At 41.4% G+C, this 19,764-nt stretch overlaps 1 protein-coding gene and 1 pseudogene across 1 annotated transcript; one reads left to right on the forward strand and one right to left on the reverse strand.

Annotated features, from left to right (window-relative positions):
* Positions 1–920: 920 nt before the first annotated feature.
* Positions 921–9,232, reverse strand: tmem44 (transmembrane protein 44). Its single transcript, XM_042484032.1, has 10 exons — positions 8,937–9,232; positions 8,726–8,852; positions 8,544–8,634; positions 8,142–8,299; positions 7,539–7,625; positions 7,267–7,437; positions 6,192–6,362; positions 5,815–5,883; positions 5,588–5,725; positions 921–1,175 (listed from the first exon to the last, which is right to left on the reverse strand). Exons 1-10 carry the CDS (start codon positions 9,113–9,115, stop codon positions 975–977), a joined length of 1,392 nt encoding a protein of 463 aa, XP_042339966.1. The 5' UTR covers positions 9,116–9,232; the 3' UTR covers positions 921–974.
* Positions 9,233–11,613: 2,381 nt separating this feature from the next.
* Positions 11,614–19,552, forward strand: LOC121962146 (annotated as a pseudogene).
* Positions 19,553–19,764: the final 212 nt, after the last annotated feature.

Genomic DNA, 19,764 nt, shown 5'->3' on the forward strand with positions numbered 1-19,764 from the left:
CACCAGAGCATCCTCATGCCTAATTTTTTAAGTGTTACACAATAAATGAGAATTAATTCTTCATATGTGCAAAAAATTGCTTGCTCAAAATCATTGATTTAATAATTAATTTTAATCAGAAACTGACAGAACTGTAGCGTGAAAACAATCTCTCAACAGGATATTGGTGGTATTCAATAAACAATATTACTGAATCATCTCCCAGCCTGACCTATCATGTCATGTTTACATGACAAACAGGGTGTTGGGTCACATTAATTTCTACCGCTATCAGCGATTGCTTTGTTACACTTTATTAGTTGTTTCCCAGCCATTTGTCTCAGACTTGAGGAAATGTTACAGGGAGGAGTAAAATGTGCTCCATTAATTTGCTCTAATCTGTGTATTGTTCCGTTATCAGGTTTTAGGAAGTCCCTTCAGTTAAAAATGCCCCGTTCTGTTGCTCTAGCATCGACTGACGCCCCACAACAGGCAGATGGACAGAGGTCCAAAGGATGATGGAGAGGACAGAGGAGCCCTGGCCGTCTAGTCTGGCGCTTATCTGGTCCACCGGGGTTTTTCCCAGTCCAGCCCTGATAACCCTGGTTGACCAGCAAAATACAGGATATGACCTGATAACCCTGCAAGGCAGCAGGGTCACAATATTGTTTTATTAGGGGTTGTCTTTTCTGTAAACCTTCCTAACAGATCTCAGAGGTCTTTATGGATGCAGTCAGGAGTTTTGACAATAGTTGTAGTTGTCTGTGTGCACTGACGGACAAGTTAGAGACAAGGCTGCACACAATGCAACTAGAATGCAGCATCCAGCATTATTTCACCATTATTTTACTATTTTAACACTGGCATGTTGAGGTGATGTGAAAGCTAAACTGTAAACAAGACAGATGACAGGTCAATGTTAACACTTTTTATTTTCCCTCAAAATAATACACCAGACGTGTAATAAATTACTAATTGATAATGGTATTTCTTTGTCATTTTGCCAAGCTTGCAGAGGAGAGGCTCTCAGCCTCTTTGGTACTTGACAGAGTTTTATCTGGAAGTCTGATTATGGCACAGGTGCAGATGTTAATGGGTTTGGGGTTTGTTGGCCACTCTTGAGGTGGAAGCTCATCCCCCTCCTGTTGTTTTGCTGTTGGGTCTCTCCAACTTGCATTTGCCTCTGCAAAATCCCACTGGAAAATATGGACAGGTGAAGATATTATCATGGAGACTCACAGCTGAAGGTTTATCAGATGTGATATTTTACAATGCGTCACCATACCAGGACTTTTAAAGCTTATTAACCATCACCGTAGCACAATCACTGAGCTATAAAGAAGACATGAAAGAGTAACATCTGTATTTTTCTATCTGGACCATATCTTCCCATGATTTTGTTTTTATCTATGTATGGATCCTTTCTATAATGCTGTATGACATTTATAATAACAATCTGGACCGACCCGTCAGTGGCAAAAATAAGCACTTTTAGTGGAAGTAAATTCATGAATTGCCCATTAACGTTACACTGCAGGCAGTTTTGCTGCAGTCACAACACTGGACTCTATCACTCAATACTGGACCAATTTCAAAAGTTGTTGTTCCCATCAGTCATTTAGACACAAAAACATGGAAAATAGGGTCCAGATTCAAAATAATTGAAATTACCCTTTAAGGCCTAAAGAGGAGTATGTTTTGGGGTGTTTTGCTAAATTGAAAGACGTCTGATAGTGGTTGCAGTTTACTCACAACCTCTCAATGGCATCCAGGCTACAAATAACCTGCATCAAGCAATCATTTCTGGAGCACAAGAATATTTGTTATCACTTTTTCTGAGACCGTGACCCTTATCCCATTTAACTCTGGTTATTTGCTAGTGACCCTGAAATGATATACTTTTTTATCATTCAAATTGTTTGAGAGAATCAGCTAAATGTGAAGAATGCAAAAGGCTTAGACCTGCTCACACACAGGGCTGAGTCCTGAAAGAGGTATTACACAAGAGACTATAAACATCGCCCAAAATAGCAGAGGGTAACACTGGCCCCCTATAGACAAGGCAACCATTTTGCAGTACTTCCTAAGCAGACAGACCCAGCCCATTGCTGGTCTTTAATCAAAGATCCTTTACAGGAGAACAATTGGGCCACAAGACAAATCTAAAACAATTCCAAGCAAAGAACCGGCACTCAGCAGAAATGTGCAAGAAACACACGGCACAATAATTCAAGCTGCTGCCTGCAGTGAACTTTGTCTGCTCTGTGCACACTCTAAAACGCTGTGTGGTTTTATCATGATCAGCAATTATGGTGTTGACATGAAAAGCAGACTAAATTTTAATTCACATTGTATGTAAATGCAACTAAAATTGTTGTAGCGCTATGATCTTGTCCTTTTTGTCCTCAGCTTGCCTTGAAACATTTACGGTTGGGTAACCGCCAGGTTGAATGTAGTGGAAAAGTTTTGCAACCAGATAAAAAGTGACAGTTTCAAATGGGCCGTCTTTAACCCCTCTAGCGTTCTGTGTATTGGAGATTAAACAGTAGACACAGTGGAAACCTTCTTTCCATTCAATCACAAAGCAAACACCTTCTGTTAATTCTAACCAGCGAGTGGAAAAGGTGCCAGAGGGGATGGGACTACTCTATGAATTTACCTGCTACTGTCCTAGTTTCATTTTTGTTTTGTTTTTTAAAAATTAGCAACTGCAAAGGGCAGAACAATAAATATATCAAAAATAGTGAGTGCAAAAAATTAGCAAGAGTAAAAGGCATTACACTTAAAAGCAATGCGATACATACATGGGGGTAGATGAAGACGGGAATATAGAGAAGACCGGACAAGACAGTACAACATGCAAAAACCAATCAAGCATGATAGTTTTCCTTCTGTTGTTGATATGCAAACTGATTATTGAGGTCACTGTGTTTATAAAGACCTCAGACTGGAGATTTGTTCAGTTCAGATCAGCAAAGATTAGCAGTTAGAGCAGCAAGAGCTGAACAGATTTGGTTTCATGGACTAATCTGAGCTGCCCCTAAAACACTGAATATTTGGAAGTTTTTGTAGCATTCAGGAAAAACAGTCCTCCACCAACAATGAGAGTTTAGATTAGATTAAAAGTCCATTATTCTGCTTATTTTCAGGTTAATACTTGTATTTGGGTTTTTACTAGAACATGTTTACATGCTTTAATGTTAAAAAAAATACTTAATTTTCCTCATATTAACTTCCTGAATATACCTGGAATCACCCTATATCTCAAACGCTTTGTGTCAGCGCGTCTCTTTAAGCCCCCACTTTTGTAAAAGCCCAGTCTGCTCAGATTGGGCAGTATTTCCAGGCCTTCTACATCTAAGCTCTTGGCGTCTCTGCACCATCAGTGCAGGCGGGAAATGACCGTAATAGTGGCACTTTCTACCTTTAAATAGAATAGTTGTGACATTACAACTTAAGTCTTGACAGCTTGTTTAAAGGCACTGTTTCTGAATATGGACTAAGTGCTTTTTTCTGTGGATTTAGAGTTCTGCCACCTTCATTGTATTTATACAGCAACCTTACCTGCTCTATAGTAAAAAAGACACATGGGAATCTGACTGTTTAATAATATTGGACCTTAAGTTGAAGGGGAGTTTTCACACAGCCAAATAAAGTTGTACCACACATAGTACACTTAAAACACTTTGTTAAAGCCCTCATCCTTCTCTAGCCCACTAACTGTGCTAGGGGCATTCACGTCATTTGCTTTTTCCTGTTTGGTGAAAGGCATCAAGCTGCAATTGTTTGCGCTCACACCATTTGCCTTTTGTTTTTTATTAAATGACATCCTCTATAGCTTGGCGCTCCACAGCAGAGCAGTGAGGGAGTTTCTCTTGTGGCTGCAAGAACTTCAGAGGGAAGAAGCTTGTAATTTCACTGTGCCTGCAAACTGTGCCTTTTCAAAGACGGGGAATTATAGAAATGTGAACTTTCCTCTAAAACTAGACTTGTTTTTTGCAGTGTAGCCGATATTTAATTCTGGGCACAACTGCACACTGCAGAATGAAGCCACGTTTCACTTTACTTGGATTACCAGTTAAAATGCAAACCGTGCTGCTCACAAATATTCACTCTATGCGCTTATACCACAAACCCACATGCACACACAAAGGTCACTCTAGAGTTTGACTCATCATCCTAAAAGAGTATGCTAGCTGTTGTCTTCTTACAAGAACCTCTGACTGCAGCCTGACTAACTTCCCCCTTAATCACATGTGAAAAGCACAAGCACAGTCCTTTACTTCTTCTTATGACTTCCTCTGAAAGCTGTTTTTTCATTTGCTCATTATAACTTCTTAAACAAATTTTTGATTCATTTAATCTAATCAGAGTGTCTACAGGTATCAGAAACTCAAATTAAATGCTTTTTTAGGACCTTTTCAAGGTTATTTTACACCAAATTTAAGACTGATTTTTGGTCAAAACATCATTTTCTTAGTCAAGCATAGCAGGTAAGTACAAAGATAAACAGTGCATATGTAGTCCTGAACAGAAGTAGGTTTTATGTTGGAATACGGTTATTAGAGTGAGTAAGGTTAATCTACATTTTGACAAACAGAATTTTAAAGATGGACAAATGACATTAGACAAAATATTTGTGTCAATCAAAACCTCACAAATTCAAATGTAAAACTAGCATAATACCTTTTAAGGCCTGGTGTTTTATAAAATTGAATTTAAAACATTTTAAGACTTTGTCAGGACCTGCAGACACCCTGCTAACCTATTCTGACAGAGACAGGAGGTATAAAGCTCTAGATATACTTTATCTTGATGGGCAGAAGAACAGAAACTGCCATATCAACCCTTTAAGGAGGTCAATAACAATGTCTTGCCTTTCACCTCTCAAACTTCTGTGCTGTGTTGTGCTGGGAAAACCTGTTACATAAGCCCATATAAAAAGGCAATAAATCAAAAGCTCCAAGTAATCCAAAAAGTTCACATGAGGTGATAAAACACAAGTTAACAGAAGTCAAACCCTCTGTTACAGACATTCATATTTTGCTGTTACCACCTAGTGGCACACTGTGAGAAGCACACTTCATAACTTAAAATATTAACAAATTTGTGTCTGAGATCACTGCTCAAAATGTTTTCTGTATGCACAACTGCAAAAAGGCAAAGCTATTTCTGAAATATGGTAATCATTGCAGAATAAATATCTAGAAAACATGCAGTAAATTACAATATATGCTAATTTAAGACTTTTCTTGCACAATTTTAAGACAACAGGACAACGCTGACTAAAATCAAAGTTAAAATATTATTTAATTTTATCACTTATTTTCTCTTCACTGCTGCCTTTCATCAAGTTAAATATCTATTAATTTCTTACACTGCTATTACTTTTGTATGTTATACCTGTCTAAGTAAATTTTTGCTTGTTCTAATTTTCTATTCCCTAGCTCTTTAATTAGGTTTGTAGTTGCATTTAAATTTCAGTTTACAATGTGTTTCTTTTGCACTACGTCTCAAAGAGTTTGCTGATCTGACTGGTTAGTTTACTTAAGTTTGCAAGAAAATGCCCTTGTGCTCACCAACACAGCTAAACAAAGCTCCAACCCACCTCTAGATCAGAGCTGACCACTGAAGAGTCATCGGACATATCTGAGGAGCAGAAACTGTTGACTCGGATCACTCGCATTGTCTTGTTGAGGGGCAGGTCCGCCATGTCCTCCTTGGACATCACCTCCTTAAGGCACATCTGTAAAACAAAACTTCCACTGCAAGAATCCCCACTGATTGAGGTGAAGAAAAAAATGCTACCTGTGTCACCACAGATGCTTCACTTACTTTCCTTGCAGGTTGAACACTGATGTCCATATAACGGCCCATCTCTGTCATCATCTGGACATTTTTTATCTTTGAAGAAAAGGTTGAAAATTGCAATGCTAAAACAAGACATTGTTGAAAAGGCATTCACTTTACAAGGACTCACATCTTGTGGAGGAATGCCTGTATAACGTCTCTTACTTTTATGCAGATTTAAGCTCACAAATCAAGATGATTTAATAAGTGAAGCGGCACAGTATGTAAAGTTCCTATGTTGTCAATGTTAAAACAATTAGATCTTGATTTACTCAGGAAATCTCATCAAGATTTCTGTGCGTTCCTGGGTAAAAAAATAGGACCTAAAATATGAGTCAGGAAAATACTATATGAAAATTTACTTTTGTTTGCGCTGAACTTGATTTAACCTGCTGTTTTCTCTGTCTCTTCATGACATCATTATCCTCAGTGCCATCCAGGATGCCTGAGCCACCTAAAAGGCTCTCTGAGTCTGGAGAAAATCTGGTAAGCTGTCGTCTGCTTCCTCTCTTGCACCAACGGATGACAAGAATCTGGAGAGGTTGGGTTAAAGGTCAGCACATATAACCTAATTGAAAATAAGTACAATTCACATACATTCCAGTAGTGAAGTGTAGGAGTGTAGTACATTTATAGTAGGTCCGGGAATAACCAGAGTCCCCATGATATTATTAATCTATTTTATATCTATATATCTTTATATATCTATATCTATCTATCTATATATATATCAAAATTATATGCTGACTATAATAATAACATACATTGCTTTGTCAAAATATGTTACATCTATTAAGATAAGGTCTCACCTCAATCATTTTATTGCAGCAACATGCATCTGGTGCACTATAAAAGCAAATATTTTTTTTTATTATTTTAGTGGGCAACCATAAGTTTAATTTAAATTTACAAATGAACAGTATTTATAATTTCAAAGCAATCTGACACCTAGCGTCCATTTATTGATACCTGCAACACACGCTGTCAACATGTTGTTGCCACCCAGTGGTATACTATGAGAAGTGCACTTCATAACTTTATTGACAGACTTCAGTCTGAGATCACTGTTCAAATCGTTGTCAGTATCCAAAACTGCAAAAAGTTGAAGCTATTCCTGGAAGTATGGTAATATTAGCAGAATAAATATCTATGCAACATTTATGTTGAGACTATTTTTACACAATTTCCATTGATACCCAAGAATTTCCCATATTGCCTGCCTGCCATCTATCCATCCATATGATATAATTTAAATCAAATTGTACTTTGTGTTATTTACCACAGATCAAACACTGAGATGTCAATATTGTGCTACACATACCACCAGGGACCATCTCCGGTTCTGTGGTGAATGTGGTTAACAGCTTTGTCACGAATTGTAGCCCCGCATCTGACAGAGTGAGTGATGCAGTCCCGCTGCACTATATATAAGGATACAAGAAGGTCCAGGGTGGCACAGCATATCGCTGACAGCAGCCACGGCAAGACTCTCAAAAGAAACTCAAACTGAGTGTCGTAGAGGAGTATGGCAGCAGCATAGAGGGCACCAGACAGCGAGCACAGCAGTCCAGAGATCATGTAGGCCCGGGTCAACATATGTCCTCTGCACTAAGGGGAGATATTAGGTTTGATTCCCTTAAAATAGTTTTAATACTAACAACTGTTAGTGGCTCTGACACAAAAACACTCATGCACTTTTTGGCACTTACTGCTCTGCAGAGTGTTGGGAACCTGGAGGTGCAGGTGATGACAAACGACAGCAGGCCGAGTATGTAACCCAGGATTTCAGTGTTGCCCTGTTAGAAGTACATTTTTAGTTGTTATGGCAGATACAACACTTATATGCTTTCAAAGTAATGTAATGGTAAATATATGTGAAAGTAGTATTAGTACTAGTAATACTACTAATTCCATTGTCATAATTTCATACTGTATGTCGGAATACTAACATATTACAAGCATTATAACAGTAAATTATTTGTGTATTATTTGTATTTTGATTGTTTTCTCTCCTTTTTACCATTGCCATGAATCTCAACTGTCTCAGCCAGTGTTTTTTTCTTGTTGAGGACTTTAACGGAACATGAACATCCACCCAAAATGCAGAAATTGAAGATGCAGTCTACTTAGTATCTAAAACTACAGAGCGCCACATTAGTTTAAGTGAAGTGTAGATGTAGATATTCAAATTCAACACACTGGCAGGTTATCTCAGTACATTTCACATAAATGTAAATGTATTTCTCCATGGAGCTTCACTAAGTCATATAATTAAAGGACTATACATAGCCACAGTGGTGTTGTGTGCTTACTTGGAGGGTGGTGTGCAGCAGTCTCCGCTCACTGAGAGGCCTGTCTGGGGGGTGGTGAGCCACCCTGGACTTAAGAAAACCCCCTGCAACCACCATGAGTACACACACTGCAAGGAGGTGCTGTCTCCTCCGCCCCCTTTTCATCCTAAATCTCTTTTCTGAGGGAGAACAAACACAACAGAGGATTTTTGCAATAGAAAACAGCTGCAACACATCTTCTATTCATTTGTTTGGTTATCTGTAGAGCGTCTCTGATAAGTCTGTTTTGCCTAAAAGGTTCAGCCATTTGGGTGCTGATACAAAAAACATATGTGCCACCTTTCTCCCCTTTGTTTGGCCACATTCTCAGACAGTGAATAAGGTTTGAATTATGATTTAGATATGGCATTTCTCTAAACTCACCTGCCTTTGAGTTCCAGCACAGGAGCACATGGCAGCAGCAAGACACAAAACTGACAGCATCCATAGTGGCAGCAAAAGCCCCCATCAAAACCTACAGGGGAAGAGCAGATATAAGTTATGATTAAATGCAAAAGATTAAAAAAAACACACACACACACACACACACAACATGATTGTATTACCTGAATATGCAGCTGACTAGACAGAATGGCTCCAACTGTGCTGCACATGTTACCGAGGAGGCTGTAGAGGAAAGTGGAGGCTTCTCCCGGATTTTCTCTCCGCAATGTGCACCTCTGATACACGAGCCTTGCAGAGATGGCACAAATGCAATCATTAAAAAAACTTTTGATTTAATTACTGTGACAAATACTCGAATGCAAAAGTACGTACAGAAAGCATGACAGCAGTAAAAACAGCGCAGACAGAAAGCAGAGACCGATGGGGACGCAGAGTTTGTTTGCGTCATGAGAGAAACAGGTGGTGACTGAATGGACGCAAAATTCAACCAAACCGAAGAGAAAAGTGTTTCCTGTAGTTTGACCCTCCAGGGCCAATGTAGGTCCCCGCATATTGTCTGGAAATATGTTTACATTTCGAAAAAAAAATAATCAGTGGAGCACCCGTGCAGCCGTTGGCCCACGAGGACTGAGTGACTGCTGCGTCGAGTTGTGTCAACCTGACGAGGTTTGCGTGAGGTTTACGCACATCGTAAAAAGAAAACTACCAGACACAACTAGAGTGCACACGGCATATCATGTGACGACGAACAACCAATCACAACCACCAACTGTCCTAATTTGATACTCCTGGGGAAAGGCATGGACAATTTGTGATAAACAGTTTAAATTAACTAGCTTCGGGAAGTATCCTTCATGATTTTTTACAGTAAAGCTTGTGTTGGAAGGATTTAAGCTGAATATTGATTATAGGATACATGTTGCGTTTTTTTCCCCCCTTTTTTTGTGGGCTTGAAAAAGAAAGTAATTATCACTTATTTTTTCAATATGTTTATACCAGAATGTTTTGATCTATGCTGCCAACTTAATAAAAACATAAACTTAAGATAAATGTTGAAATAATTAAATTTGACATAATGTTATACTATAGGCTAACTAAGATTGAAAATAACAACTTGTATTTCACGCAACCCTTTCGAAATTTTGGAAAATTTTAAAGCGAATTCATGAGAAAAAAAATGATCAGACACTAAACCAACTTCCCTGCACTTTGTTACAGACTAACATCAATATAGCACTATGTATCACTATGTATGATAAGGTAAAGAAAGGGGGCTATAAAGACATTTAAGTTATTAAGTGATTATAATATGATGAAACTTGGCATTATGAAATGTGAATGTGATTGTTTTGTTTCTTTGCTTTTGAGTTTTTGTCCTTTCGTTTTTATTATGTTTTTAATTGAGTTATTTTTGTATTTTGTTGTTTGTTTTGTCCTGTGTGTGTACCTGTATGCATTTTTGTATTGGTCTTGTATTCAATAAAGAAAGTAAAAAATAAATGAATAAAAAACGTCGGGTGGATATTTACTGGATTCAACGCTCTATTTTGGAGCGCTGTAGAGAATGAGTCAAAACAACCGATCAAACTTTCGTCAGATTTTCGTTAAGTAACAGTCTCTGGTAAATATGGAGAAGTTGACAGTTTTAATGCAAGTACAATGTGAGTTTTACATCTCTACCACAGAATACATTTAAGGCACGATACATAGGTAAGAAACACCCGGAAGAAGATAAGCTCTGAACTCAGGTAAGAGGTGCTCGTTCTGGCTGCTTGGCAACCTCAGACGCAGCCTACCTCCGCGCGCCCGAAAGATGGCACCGAGTGGAGACGAGCGCAACACCCACCTTGTATTTACCAGGTGGCATGAGTGCAGGCAGTCTCTGTGGCCCATAAATGGTGAAAAATGATCTGGGAGTCTAGAGTTTTTCAGTGTTCAACGATGTTTATTGCAGTTTGTAGAAGAAGCGTTTCCTTGATACGATTACTCTGAATTTTTCAGGTTTTCCTCGATTTATCTTTGGTGTTTTTTCCTTGTGTTTTAAACTTTGCAGACAGTTAAAATGGACTGTTATATTCTGACTGTTATATATATATTGTTGAATATATTCGATGCATATAAAACAGTACAGAAAACCTACTAAACAACGTAAAGAGTGAACACAATAGCTGCAGGAAGTTTGGTTAAAACGAGCGATTTGGATGGATGGATTTGAGATTGGATTTTGAGCAAAAATATTTCCTCTGAATATTATACATTAGAATGAGTTTTCCTGGTATTTTATAGGAAATCTTGATACAATGTCTGTAGCCTGTTGTGAATTTTGTGAGAATAAGTTCCTTGTTAGAACATGAAAATATCTTGTAAGATTAAGTACATTTCCTTGTCAAAACACGAACATATCTTGTTATAACAAGAAACTTGTATTGTCATAACAAAATTTAGATTTTTTCTGGCATGTCAGTAATCTGCTTCCAAAGTTTGGGAATGATTTTGTCTTTTTTTTTGTTAAATCATTCATACTTTGTAGGCGTTACTTTAAAACCAAATCAGTGTTTTTTTCCCACATTGTTGCTTGGCCATTGTTCCTTGAGCTGTTTGATACTTTCAACTGATAACTTTTCTGATGCAGGAGGAGACTGTTCAGCAGAGAGTGAGTGAAGGCTCTGTGAATACAGCTTGTGTTCAGGTCTTCATCGAACTCTTTTCCTTTGAGGTTTCGTTAAAGTGTATGTATCAAAAATAATATTAAAAAAATCAATTTAATTTAGTTTTTTTCTCCATAGGAATTAAGCAAATGCTTAGATATTTAAAATTTAGAGGGCCTTGAGACCCCCACAGGAAGCTTTGGCGACCCCTTGTGGGATCAGGACCAGGCAATTACAATCAATGTATATCAATACACTGCGTATCAAAGTCAGCTGGCTTACCTTTTATTACCGTGGTTGCTTTAGGAAATGCGCGTCCATGTGTTTGGGGGGCGGGACGTCTGAAGGAGCGCATGTGTTTTTTTGGGTTTTGAGTTTTGTCTTGAATAGTAGACTCCACCTCAAAGGTTTTCAATAAGAGCACTGACTGTACAAGAGAGAGGTAACCCAAAGTGAGAGACATCATTGCCCTGGCGTTTTCACACAGCGTAAGGTAGGTTTACTGACATGAGAATAATATATATACATATTTTTATTATAAAAGTAAAAGTACAGATTTCTTACCAGAAAATGACTATGGTAAAAGTTAAAATTTGCCTAGAATATTACTTGAGTAATTTTTTTTAAGTTTCTGATATTTACTGTAATTAATGATAATATCAAAAGTAATTTCCTGATATTCAATGTACTAAAGTGTTGAAAGGAAGTAAATGCTGTAATAAAAAAGCAAACTGTCAGAATTCTGTGGATTATGAGGCTGATTTCTTCATAACATACACCACCTTAAAAAGGGAGCCTAGAATGTACTTTTAGATGCATCTTAGAAGAACACTTTTTTTACAATGTAAAGGATTTAAAGAACAAATCCAGTTATTCCTTCCCTCCCATTCTTTCATTCGTCAGTCCTTGTCATGCTCCTGCCTTTCCTCATTCCCGGCTGCCAGTAGTTTTCCATTCACCCTCCCTCTGCTCCGCTCTACCTGCTAGCCACGCCCACTGCTGCAGCCTGCTCTCCCCACAGCTGCAGCTCATCACAATCAGTGCAATGCTATTATGCATGTCTTTCCAGCGCTTACCTGCCAGATCATCCGTTGCCGACTCCGCCTGTCCCCGACCTGCTCTCCTCGCCAGACTCCCTGTGTACCTACCTGCCTTCTGTCCTCGACCACGTGCTCCGATTCGGCGTTCCGGAAATCTGACGGCTTCACTGGTAAAGACTCCTCTGCTCGACTTCGAAGGTCCTCCTGCCTACTCCCTGTCGGTACCGCTGCTTTCACGGACTGCTTTCCCGGTTACGGAACCTCTGCCTGTCCCCGACCATTCTTCAGCTCAATCCACGACAACGCTCTCACACGTGTTGTTGGCTCGTCGTGCAACGGGGCTTCCTGCTCTCCAGCCACAGTAGGTTCAAGCTTCGTGTCTTCTCTTCGTGGGAAACCCAGAGACATTGTTTGGGCTCACAGCCTGAAGAACGAACTGATTATCTGTGGGCTGTTCTTCGTGTGTGTTGGTATTAATAAAAGTTATTACCAACTACCGCTGAGTTTTGGTGTACTGCATCTGGGTTCAACACATACCCGTTTCAGTACAATCTGGCCAGACATGGACCCAGCAGACTCCAACGCTCTTCAGACCCGCCTAGCCCGCGTCGAGGGAATGCTTCAGCAACACGAGGCTCAGCTCTCCTGAGCTGAACTTCTACAGACGGTTTATTCGAGGGTACAGTACAGTGGCGGCCCCTCTCACTGCCCTCACCTCGTCCAAGGTTCTGTTCCGCTGGACTCCGGCCGCCGAAGACACCTTCCAACACCTTAAGAGACGCTTCAGCTCCGCCCCCATCCTTCTCATTCCCAACCCCAAAAGACAATTCGTGGTGGAAGTCGACGCCTCGGATGTGGGAGTAGGGGCTGTACTCTCCCAGCGCTCGGCTGGGGATGGAAAGCTACACCCATGCGCATTCTTCTCCCGGCGACTGTCTCCTGCTGAGCGTAACTACGACATTGGCAATCGTGAGTTACTGGCGGTCAAGCTGGCGTTGGAAGAATGGCGTCATTGGTTGGAGGGCACCAAGGTTCCCTTCCTCGTCTGGACCGACCACAAGAACCTTGAGTACATTCGCTCCGCCAAAAGACTTAATTCCCGCCAGGCCCGTTGGGCTCTGTTCTTCGCTCGCTTCGCCTTCACCCTCTCATATCGACCTGGCTCACGAAACGTAAAACCAGACGCTTTGTCCCGCCAGTTTTTGGAGAAAGAAGAAGATTCGCCTAATCCTGACAGCATTCTTCCAGCTTCCCGTCTCTTAGCCGCCCTCACCTGGGAGATTGAGGAACGCATAATGTCGGCGTTGGAGGTACAGCCGGGTCCCAGCTCTTGCCCACAGAACCGTCTGTTCGTTCCCCAAGAGTTTAGGTCAGAGGTTCTGCAATGGGCCCACTCTTCTCGTCTAACCTGCCATCCTGGGATCACTCGTACTAAGGAGGTTCTGCAACGACGGTTCTGGTGGGCCACCCTGGCTGAAGACACTAAAGACTTTGTTAATGCCTGTCCCGTATGTAATCAAAGCAAGACTGCTCGCCAGGCTCCTGCCGGCCTCTTACACCCACTACCTGTGCCTCATCGTCCCTGGTCCCACATCTCTCTGGACTTTGTTACCGGTCTGCCACTGTCAGGAGGCAACACCACTATCCTGACAGTGGTAGACCGATTCAGCAAGATGGCACATTTTGTGCCTCTACCCAAGCTTCCCTCCGCCAAAGAGACCGCTGGGTTGCTGCTGGAGCATGTGGTCCGACTGCACGGCTTCCCCTCTGATGTGGTCTCCGATCGGGGACCCCAGTTTACCTCTGCGTTCTGGAGAGAGTTCTGTCGACTCCTGGGAGCGTCCACCAGCCTGTCTTCAGGGTATCACCCTCAGTCCAACGGCCAATCCGAATGCATGAACCAAGAAATGGAGACTGCACTGCGATGTATGGCCTCTAACCAACCTGCCTCCTGGTCTTTGCAGCTCCTGTGGGTAGAATTTGCTCATAACACCCTCATGAGTTCCGCCACTGGACTCTCCCCCTTCCAGTGCGCGTATGGCTTCCAGCCTCCTTTGTTTCCTGCTCAAGAGAAGGAGACGGCCTACCCTTCGGTGGAGGTTTACATCCGTCGCTGCCGCCAAACCTGGGCACGGGCCAGATCTACGCTCCTACGGGCTGCTGGTTGATACACCTCGACGGCTAACCGTCGCCGCTCCCAGGCTCCCTCCTACCAGGTGGGTCAGAAGGTCTGGCTGTCCACTAAAGATCTCCTGCTGAAGGTGGATTCCCGAAAGCTGGCTCCCAAGTTCATCGGTCTGTTCCCCATCGAGAAGGTCGTCAACCCAGTGGCGGTTCGATTGAAGTTGCCTCGCACCATGCGGATCCACCCCACGTTCCACGTCTCCAGGGTCAAACCGGTCCCGGAGAGTCCTCTGCAACCGGTCTCTCAGCCGCCTCCGCCTCCTCGACTCATCGATGGTGCGCCGGCTTACACGGTGCGTCGACTCCTTCATTCCAGGCGCCACGGCAGGGGTCTACAATACCTTGTGGATTGGGAGGGATACGGTCCGGAGGAGCGGTCCTGGGTGCCGGCCCGACAGATATTGGATGCTCGGCTATTGGAGGAGTTCCACTGTCTGCATCCTGACCAGCCACCTACTCTGCCTGCTCTGCTCTCTCACCTCACAGCTGCAGCTCATCAGTAATCAACCCAGGATATAAGCCTCCTCCACACACACACTCATCGCCAGATTGTTCTTCAGCGTTATGCCAGACTTTCCAGCGTTATCCTGCCTGATCTTCCAAAGCCGACCCTGCCTGTCCCCGACCTGCTCTCTTCGCCTGATCCCCGGAAAACCTACCTGCCTTCTGTCCCAGACCACGTGTTCTGATTCAGCGTTCCTGATCTGCTCCGCTGGTAAAGACTTCTCCGCCTGGCTCCGACGATTCTGCTGTTTAATCCCCACTGGTACCGCTGCATTCTCGGACTGCTCCTCTGGCTTCGAAACCTCCGCCTGTCCCCGACCACTCTTCCGCCATCTCCTCGACAGTACCTCCACACGTGCTGTCAAGCCGTCGGACTACGGGGTTTCCTCCTCACCCCCCACCACGCCGAGTGCAGTAAGCTTCGTCTCTTCGCATCGTTCGCCCTCCATAGACTTTGTTTGGGGTTCCGACCCGAAGAACGAACTTTGTGCTGAACTGCTTCTCCTTGCTGCGTGTTTTGATTTGTGCTGGGATTAATAAACGTCATTACCAACTACTCCAGTTTACCGGTGTACTGCATCTGGGTCCACACAGCACCCGTTACACCCTGTGTACCTACCTGCCTTCTGTCCTCGACCACGTGCTCCGATTCGGCGTTCCGGAAATCTGACGGCTTCACTGGTAAAGACTCCTCTGCTCGACTTCGACGGTCCTCCTGCCTACTCCCTGTCGGTACCGCTGCTTTCACGGACTGCTTTCCCGGTTACGGAACCTCTGCCTGTCCCCGACCATTCTTCAGCTCAATCCACGACAACGCTCTCACACGTGTTGTTGGCTCGTCGTGCAACGGGGCTTCCTGCTCTCCAGCCACAGTAGGTTCAAGCTTCGTGTCTTCTCTTCGTGGGAAACCCAGAGACATTGTTTGGGCTCACAGCCTGAAGAACGAACTGATTATCTGTGGGCTGTTCTTCATGTGTATTGGTATTAATAAAAGTTATTACCAACTACCGCTGAGTTTTGGTGTACTGCATCTGGGTTCAACACACACCCGTTTCAGTCCTCCTTCCATATTGTAGTAAGTGACTAAAATACTAAGGGGAATTGGAGAAGAAGAACAATTTTATTTAGGAAATGTAGTTGAGTAAATGTGAAAATTGAGAAAAGCTCAAGTAAACATGGATTCTCCCAAAAAATACTTAAGTAATGAAACAAAGTATTATTACTTTGTTTCATTACACTACTGGACATCATGTATAATAACTTTATGAAAATATGATTCATCCTTGGTTATGTTATGTGTATGTATGTTAATTTTAGAGGCCTTAGAGTCCTTTACTGCCAGCATGCAGGCATGAGAGAAGACTCCAGGATAACTGAAGGTTAAGATACTGCAAGGTCATAACCTGGTAGATGTTTAGACTCTAGAGTTAGACACATCTGTATGGCGTATGAAATGCTCTTTATAAAGCTAAATGATGCCCAGTTACAACTATGATGCTTTTGTTTGTAATTAATTTCAAGCTGAATCCTTTGTGATAGCCTGTTATGTTGTTTTCATTCAGCAGTAATGTCAGAGAAACAGCCCCACTTCAGCCAGCCTCAGGTGGTTGAGATGATGAAGAGGCTCTTCAATCTGACGACATCAGAAATTCGCTCTCTGCCGAGCTACGAGGATCAGAATCTCTATGTGGCGCCCATCGAGGGCGGCGAGTATGTCCTGAAAATTATGAACTCAGTAGACAGTAAGAACCCTACCCTGATTGAGATGCAGACGTATGCTATGTCCGTTCTTCAGAAAAACGGACTACCTGCCCAAACAGCCCTGCCCACCACCTCAGGACAGCTCATGAGCCTGGAAGAAATAGGTATGAGACCAGTCACACAGGTCAGACCTGATGAATAATGTCACTTAACACTGTAAAAGAGAAATGCCCTCTAATTTGGCTAAAGGAAAGACATTAACCAAACAATCCAGAATGTATGTAAATGTGTATGGTTGAAGCAGCTGAAGGCTTGGATGGAGGAGCAGAAACACCTCTATACATTAGCTTCATATTAAAGGTTAATATTATGAAACTTCTCAAACCTTCTGGTATGACCTTTTTTCTCTGACAGATGTGCATATTTACAAGTATACAATATATACAATATTTAAAATATTTTTTGGACTGTCTTAGACAATGGAAATAGCATGAATGGCTTTTAAAAATGGGTGTAGTTCCCCTTTGATATTCACACACTTTAGTAACGATAAAAGTGCCCCTGAGCAAGGCCTCAGCTTACATTTCATGCTTAAAAAGTTCATGTCTTTACCTTTGACAGATTGTGGCTATGGCTTTCAGAAGTACCTGGTGCGGCTGCTGACTTATTTACCCGGAACCACCATTTCTAAGGTCCCTTTAACACCAAAGTTACTGTATGAAACTGGCAAGACAGCAGCCAGGATGGACAAAATCCTGCAAGAGGTATAATAATAACCCCCCCCCCCCCAGTGAAACTTAAATCTTTTACTTTGTTTTGTTACCTCATGAATTGTTGTTAATTCCAGAATTGTTGTGAAAACAATTGTCTTGAAGGTTCAGTGTGTAGGAGTCAGAGGGATATACTGGCAATAAGGAATATAATATTCTAAGTATGTGTTTTTTAAATAAGAATTGTTGTGTTTCTGTAACCTTAGAATAGACTGTTTACATCTTCATATATTACATCTTCCACAGGGTCCACCATGTTGCACCGCCATGTTTCTACAGTAGCCCTGGAGTTGACTGGAGGTTGCAATTTGTAATTCTCAACATTAGATGTCCCTAAATCCCCCTAAAATGAACACAATGCTCCTTTGTCTGACAATATTGGTGTTTTGAATCAAGTCAAAAATGCACTGTCCACATTGTTATGCTACTTCATTGTCACCCATGTTGGTAGTGTTTTAGAATCTAACTCATGTATATAATAAAAGACTAACCCTTCACTGCTAATTAAACATGAAGCTAGATTTCTGGAGCTGCTAAGCTTTGCTGAGAGACTTATGTTTTCTTATCTTCCTTCAATTTTATTTTGTACTTGTCCTTCTTTCTTTCACTTTCCAATATTACTATTGTTTTTGCCAGATGGATCACCCTCCATCTTGGCATGCTGCAGAGAGAGACGTTCATATGGAGTCTGTCAAATGTCCCCCCCTCCTGGAAGCATACATCCATGTATTAGATGGAGATCCTCTTCAGGAGGTTGTGAAGTCTGTCATTCATGAGTACAAGGCCTCTCTGTGGTCCCTAAACGCTCCAATTTCCGAGAGTGTAAGTTGGATATTTACTTTTAGACATGTCGATAACAAAGCTGATAAGTACAAATTTTATTCTAGACTTCTCTTCTCCTAATAAATTAGTATAATGCATTTTGGTTTATATAAACATTTTCTTTCTTCCTTTTCTAAGGCATTAACCATGGTGATTTCAGTGACCTCAATGTGCTTGTGCAGCCTGAGGGTGACGGCCACAAGATTTCTGGCATCCTTGACTTTGGGGACATGAACAGTGGCTACTACATCTATGAGCTAGCCATCACTATCATGTACATGATGACGGAGCACCCCAAACCCATAGAGGTGGGTGGACCTGTCCTCGCAGGCTGGGAAAGTGTCCTTCCCCTCAACGAGGCAGAGAAAGATTGTCTCTATGTCCTGGTGCTGTCCCGCTTCTGCCAGTCGTTGGTTTTAGCTCGTCACTCTGTGACCTTGAATCCGGAAAATAAAGAGTATTTGATGACTACATCCAGGAAGGGCGTCCACACTCTCCGTCAGCTCTGGAAGCTCGGACAGGAGCAGGTAGAAAAGGTGTGGTTTCAGAGTGCTGCTCAATTTGGAAAAAAGAAGTGAGAACTATGTTGCCATTCCCACATTAGTGCACAATAGGGTGATTCCACCAAGCCTTTTCTACAAATAGAGTAATTTCAGTATCACTTTCTCAAAACAATAAAGTATATGTGTACAGTAAAAATATAACACATTTTACTTTTAAGATTCAGAAAAAATATGGCAGGAATAATACAGTGTGTCTGACTCAAAGATGGGTAAGAGACAGCAATGGTTATTGTGAATTATGTCCTATAAAATGCAAAATATCTAACTGAGACAGCATTTATTTAATAAATGCCTGGATGTCGATGCTCATCTAAATGATAATAAGCCTCTTGATTGAACATGGGATTATTGGTATATATATACCAACTGTTTACTAAAAGTACATCAAACTAGTTGTCTTTAGTCATGATTTACACTTATATAAACACTTTTTGGTGCAGATTATTTAATGCAGAAATAACTATGTAGTATACTATGTTTACCAGGTGTGTGAATTCATGCCTACTGTGTAGAACGCTCAAAGGTCCTTAAAAATTGGTTTCATGGCAACACAATGCTCCACATTTTATAGATAAATGTCCATTATCTATTATATCCATCTGTCTATGTCCACTAATATGTCTGTTGCAAAGTATATACATTGAGAGCATAAAAACAGAGCACAGATATATATATGTGTACTCACTTGGCCAACAAAGCTGATTTTAATTGTGATGTTCTCATGAGAAGCAAATATTAAAGGCAATGAACAATGAAGGCTGCATTTCCTTAGTAAAAAGAAGAGTTGTTTATTTTTCATGTACTCTGTTTTAATGACTTTCTAGCCAAAAGCATATGTTTTGCAAGTATCATCAAAATGTATATTAAAGTTCTCTATGTAACATGCCTAAAAGTAATTTAAAAAGTGTAATGATAAACTGATGTAACAGTTCAAGGAGCTTTTTTTTTTTTGCAGTACAAACCATAGT

This window comes from Plectropomus leopardus, chromosome 3 (assembly GCF_008729295.1).
Source record: "Plectropomus leopardus isolate mb chromosome 3, YSFRI_Pleo_2.0, whole genome shotgun sequence".
In the NCBI taxonomy this organism is placed as follows: domain Eukaryota; kingdom Metazoa; phylum Chordata; class Actinopteri; order Perciformes; family Serranidae; genus Plectropomus; species Plectropomus leopardus.

Bases quoted from the DNA above. Each gene is read 5' to 3' on its own strand.
- tmem44 (XM_042484032.1), bottom strand. From the start codon at position 9,115: ATGCGGGGACCTACATTGGCCCTGGAGGGTCAAACTACAGGAAACACT. The intron at 7,438-7,538 runs GTAAGTGCCAAA...ATCTCCCCTTAG, and splicing joins TCCCAACACTCTGCAGAGCA to TGCAGAGGACATATGTTGAC. The intron at 5,884-6,191 runs GTAAATTTTCAT...TTTTCTTCAAAG, and splicing joins CAAGTTCAGCGCAAACAAAA to ATAAAAAATGTCCAGATGAT.